This window comes from Saccostrea cucullata, unplaced genomic scaffold (genome assembly GCF_032062105.1).
Source record: "Saccostrea cucullata isolate Sc308-1 unplaced genomic scaffold, CSIRO_AGI_Scuc_v1 ctg382, whole genome shotgun sequence".
Lineage (NCBI taxonomy): Eukaryota > Metazoa > Mollusca > Bivalvia > Ostreida > Ostreidae > Saccostrea > Saccostrea cuccullata.
Genome location: NW_026925758.1, coordinates 832,030 through 849,138, shown reverse-complemented (window position 1 = coordinate 849,138; position 17,109 = coordinate 832,030). Strand labels below are relative to the sequence as shown.

Below are 17,109 nucleotides of genomic sequence, written 5' to 3'. Positions count from 1 at the left end.
AAATGCGAAAAACTTGTAAAATAACTCTGCATGTTTCCTGGTAGGCCTAGTTTACTTCAGCAGCCATGACAGTTCACGCGTGACGTAATGAGACTTTCGCTTGAAATTTAGAACAACTGAATAAAGCAATTATCGGTGTTTATAAATGTATGTGCTGAATTTCATCACAAAAACATAGGTATATAAAACCATTTTAAGTGTTATTTTTATGCAAGCAGCAATATTTATGTTTAAAATAAGGGAATTCCAAAAAGATCCGCTCCTATAGAACCTAAATTCTCATTGGCTGTCCCAAAATACAATCTATCAAGGTCAGTAAACATGGCGGATAAATTCGAGTTGTGATGTTGACATACACGAAAAATAAGCAATATAGGGATCGTTCTGTATATTTTTGCATTGGTTTACGTCTTGGATGACTACTTATTTGGAGTCAAGGTAAGAAATGTTAATAAAATAGCCATTTACTGTTAATTTGAGCCGAAATCCGTGCGGGAGCAAATCACTCCCGCACCTGCACCATTATGAAGATCCTAAGGAGTTGTAGCCCTCTCCCAAAAAAAAAAAAAAAAAAAAGGGGGGGAGAGGGCTACATTATTGCAGCTAACAGCGGGTGTGACCGGTCGGCAGGGGATGCTCACTCCTCCATATACCTGATCCCATCTCTGATGTTTCGGAGGTCCGTGTTTGCTCTGCTCCTATTTTTATTGTTTTATGGAATTTGAGATTGAATACTGCTCGTTATCTCCATATCCTTCTCTACGTACGAGCAATATCTAAAACGAGGTAAATTATTGAAAAACAAGTTGATGAAACAAGTAACATATCCAAATATGAAACAGATGTGTCAGATTCTGTGGTATCTTTTATCTGAAGCACACCAGGAAATATCGTAATGATATTGGAATGGAAATTACCATTACCATTGTTAATCGACGACACGTCATCAATAAATCGAAATGTTGTGTTTAAGGCTATATACAGCAAGTGTTTTCTTTTTTTCATAAGATTTTGCACAAATTCTGCTTCATGTGAATACAAAAATAGGTCTGCTTATAACGAGGTGCAATTGGTTCACATGGGAATTCCAAAAGATTGTTGGAAGACCTGGTTTCCAAAACAACATAGATATGATATAAAAAAGCCTGGACTTTAATTTATTGTGGGGAATGGTTGTTTATAGATTTGAGCTTAAGCTGTTGGTTTTGGTAAAATCTTGCGATTTTAAATTGTCCAAAAGTTCCTTATATTTTTTTCTAAAGTTTCCACAACTGATTTACACCACATCTTAAATATATTGTTGCACAGTACTCTCGAAATTCGTGCTCTACTGTTTATGTTTATCTTAGTGAGGAGTAAAGAAAGGGGCTTGGTTAAACATTTGCTGGAACCCACTATGTATCTTTGTAAGGATTTTTATGAATTTTTCGAATCCAATATATGTTTATAGTAGTTCAAATTCATTTTGGTTCTGTGAGATATTAAAAATATTCAAAACTGACATGTGATTTTGAAGAATTTCTTCCTTAGAAAAGGAATGTTTTCCAGCAAAAGGAGAAAAATGCATCTGACTGTCCCCAATATTCTAGTACATTTATTGACATATGCTACTTTTCTAATTTTATTTTATTTTATATGTTGAAATTGTTTCTTTTCCCATAATTTAGCCCCCGTAAGTATTTGCACAAGTAAAACAGACCACGGCGAACAGGTAATGCAGTGATTCTTGTGCATTCAATTTGGTTCACTTTTACAAAGCGATGACGTTAGGAAATATATAAATCATTCCACTCCAATCTTATACAGAGGTGAGAGTGTTCAGTGGTTTCTTGTATTGAATAATTTTGGCGTTTCTTAGTGATCAAAATTACTTGCTATATTGTTTAATGAAATATATGGAGAATAAGAGAAGGAACAATATCCAAGCTCAAAGGTCCAATTAAAGATACATATAAGAGAAGAGCAAACATGGACCCCCAAAACGTGAGAGGAAGGATCAGGTGCCACAGAGGAGTGAGCATCCCCTGTCGACCAGTAAAAACCTGCCGTGTGCTCCTTGTCATGTTCGGAAAATGACGGAAAATCCGTCGGTAATTTATTGTCTTTGTAATGGCCTAACGATTAGTTTTAAAAATGTCTGTCAGCATTTGACTTAATGATAAACTGAATTTGCTGACAAGGTCATTGTATTGACCATTGAACTTTTTGATCCAGCAACTTGTCTATCAATAACTTACCTCGTTTTAGAAATTCTCAACTGAAAAATATAAATGTCATAGGCAGGTGATGAAGGTATATTGCTGCATAAGCAAAGGAAGTTAACGATTGAAAAGTTAAAATCATCTCCTTTACCCATTTATATATATATTTTTAATCATACCATGATTTGCAAGAACACAGATTACGTTCATTGGTCAAAAAACACAGTATACTTCACGTGAGAATTTGAATAGATATCAAGTGATGACATCTATGAGTTAATCAAAAAAAAAAAAATTACCAAACTAGTAATTTTAATGGAATTTCACCCAAAATTCGTTTTAGAGTAGGAGAACAGTATCGATAGAAGTTAAAAACATAAAGGAAAAACAAAAATAAAGCTCCAAAGTACTTAATGTTTTAGAGATGTATATACGTTTTTAAATATTTTCAATATAAAAGAAAAGTGGACGATAACGAACAATAATCGAACTAAAAACAATCTAGACACGAAAATGTGAAGAGGGCTTAAAAGTTAAAACACGTACCCCTGGAAATTCCGGGTGAGATCAGATTCCTGAGGGGGAGAAAGCATCCCCTGTTGACCGGTCACACCCGCCTTTTAAAGAAAGTTTATCAAAGAATTCAAGAACTTTACATCTACACAATACATTTTTGTCTTGTCAATATTACGTTTAACCATGTTAACTGCTTTAGGTAGTATCATTTTGTAAATTTTGAATTTACAAGGGGGGGGGGGGTAAATGCAAAATTTACAATTTTGCATTTACCTCCCCTAGTAAATTCAAAATTTACAACATGATAGTAGGTCGCAGGTAAGATTTTTTTAAAGCAATAAACCGTGATTTACCTAAAGCATTATTCCAAGTTATTGTTATGAAAGTTTTTAAATTTCATTGCACATTATTTAATAGTTCAAAAATTTCATATTGGTTCAGAGCAGTACTGATTGCCATTCGATGCAAATCAATATTCTGGGCGAGTGGTTTGAAATCTGAAACTGTTTCCATATGTGACCACTTCAACAAACAGTTGTCTCTATTAATTCCTATTACATCCTTGTAACAGGTAGTATTTTTATTTTCAGTGAAGATTGGCTTAAAGATTAGTATTTATTGAATCTCATCAACTTACATTTTTATTAATCTATTTTGAATGATTTGTTGCATGGTGCCTGTACAATGAATGATAACATTGGAATATCAAAACTAGAATTTTTAAATTTGCTTCATAGGTATATAGATAAATCATAGTCAGACTCAAGTATTCATTGTAATGGTCACATATGGGAGCTGAGGGTTTTAAATTTCATACTTTTGTATCAATTTACTTGTAAATAGTACGATATGAAATGACGGTCATTAAGTGGCATTTGTGGCAACATTGTTGTCATGAAGATGCGAACGAAGAGGTCATGGCATTTAATCGTGTTGATGACCTTATTAATTGTGATTGGCATTCTTCTTATTCACAAGATTACATTATTTCCAAAGAAGAATGTTGTAGCCGGATACAAGGATACATGGACATTAATGGCGGCAGAGAAACATCCGGTCCGACAATGGAGTGATTTACCCGTCCACGTGGTAGAAGAGCATCACGAAGGTAAGACAAAGAAATATCAGACACACATGTGTTTTTCAGATTTTTAATGCGAGAATTATCTACCATGCATTATTAATTAATAAATGTGAATTCTATATACTAGTAATTATTTTTTTAAATATAGTTCTGCCATACTGGCTTCGAGCAGCTGATCATGGAAGAATTTCAAAAGGGGTTACTCTTGTTAGTATTTCGTTTTTTTTATAGAGAATATATTCTTTAAAATCTATCCATATTTTTTTGCTCATGATATAATTGTATAACTGCTTAAAATGATACATTGATTTGTTAGATCCACATAGACGGACACAGCGACATGGCATCGAATTTCTATTTGGAGGGATATCCATTTTTCAAATGGCCAAAAAATCCTAAAGACATAAATATTATGATGCAACGCAACGACGGGTTTATTACGGTACATTGCTGTTTTTTTTTTTAATGTTTTTATAAGATCAACTTGAAGGAAAATAATTGCAAGATAATGATGTTTCAAAAGAAAAATAAATGCACTTTTGATGAAATGTGTTCGACCACATAAAACCAATGAAGCGTTATATTTTCTCTTTTCACAGGCGGCAGCCATGGCAGGACTGATTAAAAACGTTATCTGGATTTGGCCAAAATGGGACCAAGTGAACCACAATGAGACCAGGACATCTGGAACAATCCACCTCGGCTGGACAATTACAAAGCAGACCAAAAACGGTACCGACAAAGCATTTTGTATGTGCATAGCAGAGGACACGGAGCAGCAAAAATCCTGCGTGTTCACGTCTGCTGATGAAACCGACATGGAGGTGGCGATGGAAGAAGATGCATGCATCATCAAAAGGTCTATCCATTACACAGAAATGAGAGAAGACGTGGCTAAGGAATACCTGCAGACGACCCCTGAAGCTTTTGATAACATGATACTTGACATTGACGAAGACTTTTTCGGTTGTGAGTATGCATCACAGTCTCTCTATGACCTCTCCGTTGATTCGAACACGTTGGATAATTATCTCTTTCAGTTGTTCTGCCCACTTCATCAAAGTGGAGAGGCTGTATTGGACAAATATTTGTCAGAAGTCGTTGAATTTGTAAAGCGTACAAAGTGTATATCCGAAAACAAACCTGAAAATTGTGACAGCAAAATTATAAGTGAGACAAAGCAGATTTTCCAAAAGAAAAGAAGTATTTGGCGTCCTTACATTTGCAAATCCACGAGGAAAGAGAGGAACTCGATTATCGATGGAATAATTAAAGAACTCTTCAAGTTAAATTTAAAGCAATTAAGTGCTATACAGAGAGTTGGATTTTGTCTTTCTACAACACGAAAAACCTACCAACTGATAGGCCCATCCATGTTTACTATATGCAAAGGAGCTAATTCTCCCAAAGAGACTGCTGTCACGGAACACAGAACTAACGCTATGGAAGTGAGCACCAGGGGCCAATTACTTAGCAACATTCTGCAAGTATTTAAGGAAAGTCCCCCAAAACTCGTCACTGTGTGTCGATCTGTCCGTGATGGGTATACCCCAAAGAAACATTTCGCACAGATAGAAAGCATAGTATTAAATTCCATTCGCAAAAATTACCGTAAGACCTTCATCCATTATGACAAGGGCCTGCTTGGTGGAAAGAAAGGATTCAAACAATCCAAGTAAATTCCGATTATCACGTCTTAAATATACATTATATTGTGATGAATGCAAGTACATGTAAATTTCAGAAGAAAGGATTAGGAATACATGAAGCACTCTGCATATTTATGCATGTTCAACCACCAGCGAGGTTCATACAAGTGGTGCTGTTTATTGGTTCATTTTAATGAAATGCTTGATGAAATGAGATGAAATCTTTTTATGTGTATTTTTCTTGGTTGCTGTTGCAAATGCAGGTGTTTGTGAAACAATATTTTTATTAATGCCATTGTCATGATCTTTATCTTTGTTTTCATCATTATTATGTATAAATGATATTAAACATTGAATGAATAAATTGCTAAGGTTAAAGGTCAAGATGTTTAATAAACAATGCAAAATTTTCTTACTTTGTTTATCCTGGATTGACGGGAAAGTATTAGTTTTTCCTTATCAATATAAAAATAAAATACAACAATAAAAAATATTCCCTGATTAATCTATTGAATTACTCCTCAGTGGTAGGAATGTATTCTTAATACAAATTACTTTTAAGAATAGTCATATGCCGAGAAAAGTAAGTTTTAAAAATGACTCATCAACATTTTGTTTCGTTTGTTCCTCTAGTTCCCGGTATGCTGGTCGCATTTTCAGATCCAAACTTGATCCATGTTTTCTGAGGTTTGGTCATTATGGATCGCCTCTTGTCGACATCTCTGACGGAGAGCGGTTCAATTCTCCGCTTTTTACAGGGCAATAAACTGGCAAAGTTTTTTCGGAAGTTTTCATTCATAAACGCATATACAACTGGGTTGTAACAACTGCTACTCAAAGCCAGACACTTCAAAAAAGCCTTCCACTGCAAAGTGGCATCTGGTGTCATGCTGGATACCTTCTCTCCTACAGCATTGAATGTTTGGATAGGCAGCCAGCAAATAATGAAAAGAACCATCACGGTCACTAGCATTTTTATTGCGCGCTTTTTCTGTTTCAGACGATAGGAGTCGTTAGTTTTCACAGTTATCCCAATAGGTCTCCTTCCCCATAACTTGACGATAATAATGGAATAAAGAATTGTCATAACTAGAAGTGGGGCTACAAAGAGGATCAGAAATGGCAGCCACAGCTGGAAAAACTCCATTGTTTTACTGGTAATGAGAGGAAGAGTGCAAATATCATCTACAATTCTGTCGCACACATCCTTCACTTTTATAAGCTCAAAATAGAAAACTTGGGGGATGCCTGATACCAAAGATGTCACCCATACTGTGATCAGTAAGGGAACCAGTCTTGTGGAAGCTTGGAAAAACTTCACTTTCAGAGGGTACACAATGGCGTAAAATCTCTCAAAGGCGATACAGCATAGAGTCAGTGAGCTGCAGGCCACACAAAATGTCGTGATGCAGGGGACAATTTTACAGGCAAAGGCGCCATACTTCCAGTAGGTGGATATGACGTTCCCCATGTTAATGGGCGTGGCAATTAACGACAGGAGAAGGTCGCTGACAGACAGTGACAGAATGAAGACATTGGTGACGGACCGCATGTTTCTGTTACCACACACGGTTATAAGAACCATCATATTTCCTACCAGAGAGACGAAGATGATGATGGAGTATAGTACCATCAGGAGCGTCTTGGAGGTCTCCGAAATCTCCGGCGTGTCTACCTTACTGTGATCAAAGACTTGGAAAAAGAAGGAATCACACATCACTTTACGCAAAAATGAATTTCCTCTCGGAGGGGCACAACACATGGCTTTCAGTCTTTGAAAATTCCATTGGTAGGGAGTGGGTGTAGTTGTAAAATTGGTCAAAGTGTCATTAAGTAACGACTGGTTAGCTAAACTAGTGAGTTCTGTGTAAATAGGGTTCGCAGTTGAATTTGCCATGATATTCCTTGATGAAGCTGGTACACGGGAACTAATGGTCTTTTATAACAACTGTAGATATGACTACATCATTCAAGCACTTTGTTTTTAACGATCAGGAATTGCTCTAAATGATTGCCATTTATTCGCTGTATTATTTCTACGTCATTATAGTATAACGATTCAAAAATTTGCACCATGTGATCAAATGCCTACAAGAAAGCAAACAATAACATGTGTATTGGACCGGGAGGACTTCCGATAAGGCATCGGTGCGGAAGTTTCCTCCAAGACTTTGGTCAACAAAGAAATCGCAGGCAATCAGGAATGGTCCATCTGGCACCTGGTTTCTACGTCATACGATGGCAGTTCTTTTATTTATCGGATTAATTATACCATGCAATCAAACTTAAGAAAACATTTAATTTGAACAGTATATGAATATTTAAGGATATTTAAGTACTGTCGACATCCATTAACTTCAGTTTACCTAAAAACCACTTGTAATAGAAAAAAAGTACGAATACTTCCAATATTTTTTTTATTTATTAAATTAAACAATATTTTATATTGAACAGGATTTGTCGGCAGGTATGGCCTATTTAAGTTATCTCTAACCTTAATTTTTCTTTGAAAATCCCATGCATTCCAAACCAAGTGTGAACCTTAACGAAGGGATTTTTTCTATCTCACACCATAGCAACTGCTAATTTTCATAAATTTGGAATTTACATGTTACTGGTGGCAGTTAGAGAACTATCAGACAAGTCACATATGTACACGTCCAATGTCCACTCAGTAACGTTTTTTACACTTAAAAAATTACGACTTGATCTAAGTCATGAAACAGACTCAGTTAAGTCAAAATATCAATCACGTGTTTAACGTTAATTGATTATTGAGTTCTTCTCTAAATTTCGAGGAAACAACACTTATGTTAGGGTATATAGATAGGGAAATATTTGAATTTTGGTTTCCTTGACTTTTACAACAATTTAGCATAGATTAAAGATTTTGTTTAAGATTTAGTTTTGTGGTAACGTGAAAGATTTTCATATCCTTTAAAAATTTGATTCTTTTAGGTGCTAATGGAACGAAAATTGTAATCTGTACTTATTTCATATCTAGATATTTAACTAGATTCCATGCTTATTCTTATCAGTTATAGTTCTCTCCGGTTGGAGTTAAGTACAATGATTTTGTTTTTATATCTTGGAAGTTTTCTTTCGGTTTCCGGGTTACTTTTAAACAATCTTGGAGACGAATGTGTAACAAGAAATGAATTTATGACAGTGATCGCTAGTCTGAATTCGTCGATCATCAAAGGTATGTTTTAAAAGCACGCATATATTAGTATTCGTATATAAGGTATTGTATTTGGTGTGTAATTTAGATACATACTAGGTACATGTAAGTAAGACGAATATTAACCATGATTAACCGATGAAATCTTAAGATATGTTAACAAATCTCCCTTTGAAAACTGTGTACAAAAAATATTTTCTTAAAAATTTGCAAGGTTATTCAGGGGGTAAATTTCATTCAGTAATATGAATAGTTCTATATTTTTGGGATTTCTTCGTCAGATGCTTGTTTCAAATTCTTAATTTCTGCTTTTATTTATGAAAACTTGTACATTTCACTTGATTTGATTATTTTTAAGGAGATGTTTTTTTGCTAATTATGAAATTATTACCTGTATGTAAATTTACTTTATTCTATTTTTTTTAATAGAAGAGGGGAAGGTTTTTACTGAATAAATAGTGCAATGATGATGAAAAAATGCATATAATAAAGAAAATACGTTGTTCTTTTAATCAGAGAAACAAAGGTCTAATGTAGCCTTCGTAGCCGAGTTATCACACCGAATTACTGATCCTCCGAACGGGTTCCACATCATCTTCGATAAAGTCAAATTGGATATTGGTGGAAACTACAAGGCCACACACGGCATTTTTCTTGCTCCTTATCCAGGAATTTACCACTTTGCTGTTGAAATAACGTCTCCACCGCAATCCTCTCAACATACTTTGCACGTAAGGATAATGAAGAAGAATCAACCGGTCGCCTTGACCTTCTCCGACGGCAATACTGAACAATGGCTGCGACGGACCGGTTCCATCATTCTTCAACTTGACACCGGTGATGATGTTTGGTGTCGGACAGAATCCGTCAGTGGGACAAACACAATAGCAGGTGCTGATATTGGGGACACTTACTCTACGTTTTCTGGATTTATTGTGCACCCTTTGTGAAAGCATTAAAACTACATGCATATAGTAATTTGAACGTTTTTTTTTTAAAATTATTTCTACACAGTGTCACTAACAGTCTAAGAAAAGAAATTCGTATTTCTAAGAAAGCAAGTACAAATGAAATATTGGGGTTAAGACGTGAATTAAAAACATTCTGAAACCATTCTATGGTTTGAGGTACAGTGTATTAGTAGTAACCCCGTTTCCTTGTTTTCTCGATATGAAAATTATTCAAAATATTGTACTTCAAATGCGGTTAAAAAAAATGTTTGAACTTAATTTACACATCAGATTCACAGACTACTCAAGATTCTTAGGTACCACAGTCTGACACATGCTTCATATTTGGACATTTCACTGAAAAAATGACATCAATTGTAAACTAAAAGGAAAAGGTAGTGATAAACGTGATGACCTCTCCTTGAGATCAAAGTCTCCCTGTTGATTTGGTATGCAAAAGCATGCTCTACGCAAGAACAATTCAGTTTTTAAACACTCAGGGAAACTATTGACAAACAAGCTGATGAAACATGTATATCATCAGTTTCTTTAAACTTTTAAAGTTATAATTTCGCTAGTGCTTTGGTTGAAACAATAAACTTGTCAGCATATACAATGCATAAAATCAAATGCTTACTGATGTTTTTAATAATAATTGTTTATAGTTCATTTTAAATAGTTTTATCTGATTTATTTATGGATTTTTTCACCATTTGTGCAATTGTGATAAGGAACATATGGCAGATGTGACTCATAAACAAGAAATTTTGTTTACTCCTCCATGACCTCTGATGATTTTAGAGGTCATCGTTGCAAACCACGGCCAAAATGTATGATCCTCTACTATTCTGGCCGGTAGGAGATAGCTATAAGCGGACTCCGATTAGCTCTCTCTCTCTCTCTCTATCAACTGCCATATCTGCCAACATATAAGTGGACAGACAAAACCATTACTGTTTTTATTTGATAAATTAGACTCAAAAGAACACATTGGCAGTGATGCTTCTGGGCAGTCTCAGTTATAGCAGTCCTTTGAGGTACTCCATTAGTTTATTGCAGTATACAGATGTTCGATGTTTATGTTTCACTTCCTCAACCTCTTGTAGTAACATTGTAGGGCAGATTGACCCCGATTTCTTCAGTACCTCTGAAATTTTTTTAATCATGGCCACTTAATGTCAAGCTTATATAACTGATCATAATACATAAAATGTTAATAATTAGTTCTTAATATTTAGCGGGATTAATTGACCCCTACATTTAAACTGTTGAAGACAATTTTTCAAAAATAAAAATTATTTTTTTAAATAATAATTTAATCAGTTTAACATCTATAAAAATAAGGTACCAAATTAACATAATTATATCAAAGGCAAAAGGTTAACTCACCTAATATTGCTTCTTGTATTTTTTGCTCTGGGTCATCTAGATGCACCAGGAGTCCTTTGTAAATTGCCTCTAAATGAGCTCTATACAATGTGACATCATATCCATTTTCAAAGCAGTCAAAATAGGCCAAAAACGTCTTAGAGACAGTGACTCTGACTTCATCACTGCTGTCATCTAAACGTTTGAGAAGATCTGGATACATATTGTGCAGGCGATCTTGACCTAATTCTGCACCCATCAGATCAAATAATCTGGTCATAACTCGACAACAAATGAGTCTTGTACTTTTGTTGTCATCGTCCAATGTTGTAATCATCTGAGTTAAGAGATCTTCAACAACAGAGGACAGCTGAAATGAAAAAGTATATAATGAGCAATGTTTGCTATAAGTGAGCACATTTTTTTCAAACTAAACCTCTCCCATTTTAAATCCTCTGACAAAAAGAATTTCATAACTACATGTAGTTAATCTAATTTATGAATGTCAGATTATAATCAAGTAATTTAAACTGATAACCAATCACTATACTAGATATCCATATGGGTACTGAGCTTTTAAAAACACAATTTCAGCTGGTACAAAATGGTCTTTTTCGAAATTTTTGCCAGGACAAACTCCATCCACAAGTACCTGCCCAGATATAATGCATTATGTTGACGTCACTTAAGTAAAGAGTGTTTGATACAGAAATATTGTAAAGCTTGATGCACACTGACCATTTCCTTGCTGAGGACACCACTCTGTAGCAGTGCCCACATACAGGATACGGCGGTAGTTCTGATGGCCCCCGCCACGCGTCCTGCCTTCCACAGACAGTTAGGGACGATAATGTCCCTCACGACTGTCACGGCAAACTCCCCAAACTTATGACAGGAGTCCAGCGTAGAACCGGAGTTCATCACCAGTCTGGACAGCAAGGAGAAGAACTTCAGTCGCAGCTCAGGGTCCTTATCTGGGTCAAGGTTGGTCACAAAAATTGGCACCACGTCATCAAGAAGATCGCCAACAACTGGTCCTTGAAAAAGAGTAAGATTCAGATTAAAACCTTATCATAACAACTGGTACTTGAAAGAGAGTAAGATTCAGATTAAAACCTTATCATAACAACTTGTCCTTGAAAGAGAATAAGATTCAGATTAAATCATATCATAACAGCTGGTCCTTGAAAGAGAGTAAGATTCAGATTAAATCTTATCATAATCAAGGTTAAGTCTGATGTTGGTTTAACTACTATAGATCACTTAATTTTCGCGACACCTTATTTTCGCGAGATAGTCATTGACTCTTTATTAGCGAGACAAAATTTTCACAAATTATGGTCATTGCTCTATATAATCTTAAGGAATACTATTAAACGCGAGAATGAAATTTTCGCGAGCATCTCGTCTCGCGTAATTACGCGAAAATAAAGTTCTCGCGAATAAATTGTGATTTACAGTACTTCATTATTTTTCATGGTCGTGTGGAATTTTCAACTTACCGCATTCAATAAGCAGGGTATCAAACACCAGTCTCTCAGTGGAGTGAACTGACCACATAGTTACTGTAGCCTTCAGCTCCTCTATCAGAGGCTTAGTGTGTCTACTGAACAGTTCCTGTCGGGATTCCATGACTTGGACCTTATATAACTTGTCTAGAAGGTCATTTACCTGTAAAATGAGAACAGAAAAAACATTAATGAGCATTGATTCCCTGCAAGTTTGGCTTTAAATGTCTATATTTTATTATGTTTAGGATGCAGGGTTATTTTTGCCCTTTCACACAGTTTGCAAACAATATTCAATTGGTGAACAGGCGAAAAAATGTGGTCAAAAGTTTCCTTCTGGACAGTTTCTATAGGGAAGCAGAAATAACTTCAAAAAATCTTATTAGAATATTTGTAAACTGCTTTTATTCAATATTTGCCATTGTAGCTACCTGATCTCTCGAGTCCTGATTCTGGGACAGAACAGTGATGAGGAGGTTAAAGAGCTGCTGACTGACCAACCCACAGTCCTCCTGACACACCTGGAGAATCGCCGACGTACAGTTTAACAGCTGGGAGTGCATCTGTACCTGGAAATATAAAAACCTTAAGTTACTAAGACATAAAAATTTCTCAAGATTGTAACCTTGTTTTGAAGTAAAATAAAAACGAAATTTCAGCAATTTATTATCTAGTGGTTATTAAATCATATCAATGTGTTTTATGATTGTAATCTTTACCTGTGTTGTGTAACATATGTCTGAGTCGTTCAGTGCCGTGATGATCTTGGGAAGGTAAGGATTTAGTGTGGACCGCTCTGATCCCCTGATGACAGCAGCCAGGATCATCAGAGGATTGAATGATTGCATGGATTTCACATTAGCGAGTATCATCTTACACCAGACTTCTGGAGAAACAAAGTATCCCACTAACTCAGCTGCCTTCTGTACCTAAGTTTTAGATATTATATATACATTAGATATCTATCAAGTGAAAAATTCCTCATTTGCATTTTTTAGCAAAGCTGCTTGAAAAATAAAATAATAATTTAGCAGTATAAACACCAAGTACAATGTAATCTGAGTAAGTGTATAATTGTAATCTTACGTCTTTGACAACTTGGCGCTCTTCATCTGCGCAGGCTCTGTACATCCCAGAGGTTAACACGGCCATGTGTTGTGTGACATAATCCTCTGCATTCAGGAGAAGCCAGTAGAGGAGAGCTGCCGACTTCAGTCTGGTGGCGACGACCCAATCAGTAACGTCCTTCATCAGGGCTGGCAGAATCTTAGACAGGTGTCGCATGATCAAAACTCGGCAGCCCAAGTTTGGTCTCTCCACTTAGAAATAAAAAACATCATAGTGATTTTTTATGAAAAAGATTGTTTATTTAAAATTACTTATGAAAATTTATGTCCTTGTCTTTGAATGTAGATTACTTGCAAACACTTTATAGACTTACCATTAGGTGGATAATGTGCTGGTTTCTCTTTGGAAAAATCTAACTGATCCTTCAGCTCTCCTTCATTTTCTTGTTCATACTTTAGACCTACAAAAAGGAGTGGTGAATTAAATGATGTATTTAAATTTACTGAATTTTAGTTTTTTTTAATTCCCCCTTGGCAATCACAATACCCCCCCCTTAAGACATATCCTCAAATTAAATAGAGACTAATAAGAAATTTAAGTATTGCTAATTACCTGCATCATACCACAATGAATCTGCTAGCTCTACAATCTCTGGCTGAGTGTCTGCTAGCCCGGTTAACAGGAGGGGTATTAACTTATGGTGGAAGGAGTAGCGATCGGGCAAGTCCAACAGCCACCCTCCGACAACTTTAACCACAGCCTTTCTGACTGCCGGGGAATCATCAAATAATCGCTGGGCCAAATGCGACACCACATTGTCCATTGATTTACCATTGCCATACTGAAGAACATCACCTACAGTCAAAAGACAATGTATTTGTAAGTCTGAATGTAGTTCAAAGATGCCAATGTAATAGCTTAATTAATATTGAAAGTTACAATTAATTTATATAGATGACAAGTATTGAATTCATTTGTTTTTCTTACCTATTGTTTCAACTACTAAAGTTCTGACTTTTGCATGCTGGTGTGTGATTGTCATTACCAATGGTTTAATAAGAGATTCTGACTGCATATGGAAATATTCAGGAATAGTTTTTGCAACTTTTGAAGTACATCTACAGCTCTCCTTCTTTACATCTGGGAATGGGTCAATAATTGTCCTTTGTAAAATCCTTATTATGTCATCTAAATATACTGACAATTTCTTTCCAGAAAATTCCACAATCTGGGTAAGAAATTCTGACAACATAAGCCGAATTTCCTCTGAAGGTTCTGTGATTTCTTGTTGACCTAGTCTTTGAACAAGTACTGGCATAACATACGGTAAACTCTCATCGGCCTTTTCTACCTTGTTTGTAAACTCTCGAAAAATACCGATGGATAATTCTCGACATTTTTCAACAGGATCTGAGAAAACTTTTAACAAAGGTTTTGCTACTTCACTGAACACCAATTGAAGTTCTGATGCCTCGAGAGCTGGTTTTCTTAGTAGCGTTTCTTTCTTTATGCCTTCTAATGCTTTCTTTCTTGTATTTCTGTTTTCTTCTCCCAAACAATTAATATGTCGAGCAATTCCTTGGAGAACCGCATTGGAATTTTGGTCCACGCACGCCATATTGTTGATCGCAACGCCTCGTTTTCAATTTATTGTTTATCATTCAAGAATTCCAATCCCGACTTGTTTGAAAAGCAAGCACAGACTTGAATTTTGCACAATACAAAATAGAGTTTTTAAAATTAGTTAAGTTAATCAAATTATTGGGTGAAATATATATAACTGATAAGAAATTTATATACAATGTAACATTTTTTTTAGGAAGCCGAAAGAGTTATGGACATTAAAGGGACCTATGTGCATAAATTAATTAAATTGGACACAGGAAAAATAAAATAAAATTTTATTGTATCATACGGAAACGCATAGGACCGCCGCTATATCTTTAATTAATTTGTTTTAACAAATGATCACTTTTTAAAAACATATTACATATATTTATAACAAATTAATAATTAATTTATTAATTTGTTAAAAAAAAAAAAATTATTACCGGTACTTGGCAAAATCAATTTGTTCAAACAAATTAGTAAATTTTATATAGCTTAGTAATTTGTTATAACAAATTGACAGTCCCTTAACAAATTTGCAATTTGTTTTTTTTTTGGCAAATTATCAAAGTATCAATATGTTATAACAAATTAATAATTTGAAATGACAAATTGAAAATTTGACCTAGATAAAAAAGAATAATTTGTTACAACAAATGACTATTTTTGATCAATTTTGAATCGTATGGATATCTACGAAAGCCAGATCTTAATCTATAGTTTAAGTCAGATTCGCATTTAAACAATTTACAGCTGTCAAAGTTTTTGGCATAAGTAATAAAGGCTTTAATCGGACTTTTTAAAAGAAAAAATAAACACACACAGAATTCTATAAATAACTCAATAATATTGTTTATTTTCGTTTTCAGAGAAAGGTGGTTACCATTTTTTTTACTGATAATTTATCTAGCATGACCAGTCGGTGGGGTGTCACTTCTCAATGGCACCTGATCCCACCTCTGATGTTATAGGCCCGGTTTGCTGCTCCTATTATGTTTAATGGACCTTTTAGGCCGAAAACTGTTCGTTAATCTCCAAATATTTCATATATAAATTCATTTCTGCTCATATAAATGTACAGTATGTACTGTAATTATACCGGTACTTTACATGTAGAATCTAAATGTTACACCTAGGAATAGTTATACATGTAATATGGAGTCAATGAAATATGATGATAACGAATTTTTATCTCATTCAAAGTCTATTAAGACAATACAGATTAATGGGGATCAAAGTTTGAACACAGACCTTTTTAATAGGATGACAGTCCTAGAAGGGTTGGATCTGATGCCATGAAGAAGTTAATTATCCCTTGAATATGCATACTAAATATGTTGTTCTTAATTGTCACGATCGGGTAATGGGAAAATCCTTAGAAATTTCAGTGTGCAAATAATGGTAAAACAACTAGTATGGTAAAAAACATCAGTCTGCATTCGATTGAATGAATATATTGTCATTATATCGATCATGGAAATAATTTCACTTGGAAAATTACCACTTTAAACGGGACTGTTCATATCCTTGTTTCATCAACTTGATGGTCAAATAGCTTACCCTGTTTAAAAAAAATGATTAAAAATTGGTCTTACATAGAGCGGCTTTTGGTGATCATGGTATATTTTGCTACTTAGTTGAGGTTAGAAAAAGAAATATAGTCATCATAAAGTTTTGTTGTCTTTTTCTTGTAAAATATCTAAATATGAAACACATGTGTTTGACTGCATGGGGGTGTCACAGCAAGTGTTTTCTTTTTCACTTGTAGAAATTCTTGAATAAAATCTGCTTCATGTGGATACAAAACATCAGATCTCAAATAGCAAGACACAGTTGGTGCCCATTGGAATTATCACAGATGGTTGAAAGACACATAGTTACATGTAATAGTATAGTTGAAATATAGTATTATTTCACTAAGAATCTTAGTGTATTTGCTATTCAAATAAAGTTCAAGTCAAATTAATACTGCTGTT

General features: G+C 34.8%; 4 protein-coding genes across 4 annotated transcripts; 2 read left to right on the top strand and 2 right to left on the bottom strand.

The window, feature by feature from the left end:
* Nucleotides 1–3,707: 3,707 nt before the first annotated feature.
* LOC134269733 (uncharacterized) lies at nucleotides 3,708–5,708 on the top strand. Its single transcript, XM_062751937.1, has 4 exons — nucleotides 3,708–3,825; nucleotides 3,950–4,008; nucleotides 4,118–4,243; nucleotides 4,401–5,708. The coding sequence occupies exons 1-4, from the start codon at nucleotides 3,753–3,755 to the stop codon at nucleotides 5,478–5,480; spliced, it is 1,338 nt and encodes a 445-aa protein (XP_062607921.1). The 5' UTR covers nucleotides 3,708–3,752; the 3' UTR covers nucleotides 5,481–5,708.
* Nucleotides 5,709–6,054: 346 nt separating this feature from the next.
* LOC134269748 (QRFP-like peptide receptor) lies at nucleotides 6,055–7,347 on the bottom strand. Its single transcript, XM_062751951.1, has one exon. It carries the CDS (start codon nucleotides 7,345–7,347, stop codon nucleotides 6,055–6,057), a length of 1,293 nt encoding a protein of 430 aa, XP_062607935.1.
* Nucleotides 7,348–8,515: 1,168 nt separating this feature from the next.
* LOC134269732 (complement C1q-like protein 4) lies at nucleotides 8,516–9,595 on the top strand. The gene is made up of 2 exons (XM_062751936.1): nucleotides 8,516–8,652; nucleotides 9,148–9,595. Exons 1-2 carry the CDS (start codon nucleotides 8,520–8,522, stop codon nucleotides 9,579–9,581), a joined length of 567 nt encoding a protein of 188 aa, XP_062607920.1. The 5' UTR covers nucleotides 8,516–8,519; the 3' UTR covers nucleotides 9,582–9,595.
* A 951-nt stretch (nucleotides 9,596–10,546) lies between these two features.
* On the bottom strand, nucleotides 10,547–15,185 carry LOC134269769 (dynein axonemal assembly factor 5-like). Its single transcript, XM_062751980.1, has 10 exons — nucleotides 14,513–15,185; nucleotides 14,138–14,380; nucleotides 13,899–13,985; nucleotides 13,544–13,776; nucleotides 13,177–13,386; nucleotides 12,889–13,026; nucleotides 12,452–12,620; nucleotides 11,688–11,986; nucleotides 10,971–11,319; nucleotides 10,547–10,728 (listed from the first exon to the last, which is right to left on the bottom strand). Exons 1-10 carry the CDS (start codon nucleotides 15,141–15,143, stop codon nucleotides 10,601–10,603), a joined length of 2,487 nt encoding a protein of 828 aa, XP_062607964.1. The 5' UTR covers nucleotides 15,144–15,185; the 3' UTR covers nucleotides 10,547–10,600.
* Between the last annotated feature and the right edge of the window lie 1,924 nt (nucleotides 15,186–17,109).

Coding starts and splice junctions, on each gene's coding strand:
- LOC134269733 (XM_062751937.1), top strand. CDS start 3,753: ATGGCGGCAGAGAAACATCCGGTCCGACAATGGAGTGATTTACCCGTC. Junction 3,826..3,949: donor GGTAGAAGAGCATCACGAAG/GTAAGACAAAGA, acceptor TTTTAAATATAG/TTCTGCCATACTGGCTTCGA. Junction 4,244..4,400: donor GCAACGACGGGTTTATTACG/GTACATTGCTGT, acceptor CTCTTTTCACAG/GCGGCAGCCATGGCAGGACT.
- LOC134269748 (XM_062751951.1), bottom strand. CDS start 7,347: ATGGCAAATTCAACTGCGAACCCTATTTACACAGAACTCACTAGTTTA.
- LOC134269732 (XM_062751936.1), top strand. CDS start 8,520: ATGATTTTGTTTTTATATCTTGGAAGTTTTCTTTCGGTTTCCGGGTTA. Junction 8,653..9,147: donor GAATTCGTCGATCATCAAAG/GTATGTTTTAAA, acceptor TCTTTTAATCAG/AGAAACAAAGGTCTAATGTA.
- LOC134269769 (XM_062751980.1), bottom strand. CDS start 15,143: ATGGCGTGCGTGGACCAAAATTCCAATGCGGTTCTCCAAGGAATTGCT. Junction 11,987..12,451: donor TACCCTGCTTATTGAATGCG/GTAAGTTGAAAA, acceptor CTCTTTTTCAAG/GACCAGTTGTTGGCGATCTT. Junction 11,320..11,687: donor GTGTCCTCAGCAAGGAAATG/GTCAGTGTGCAT, acceptor TTTTCATTTCAG/CTGTCCTCTGTTGTTGAAGA.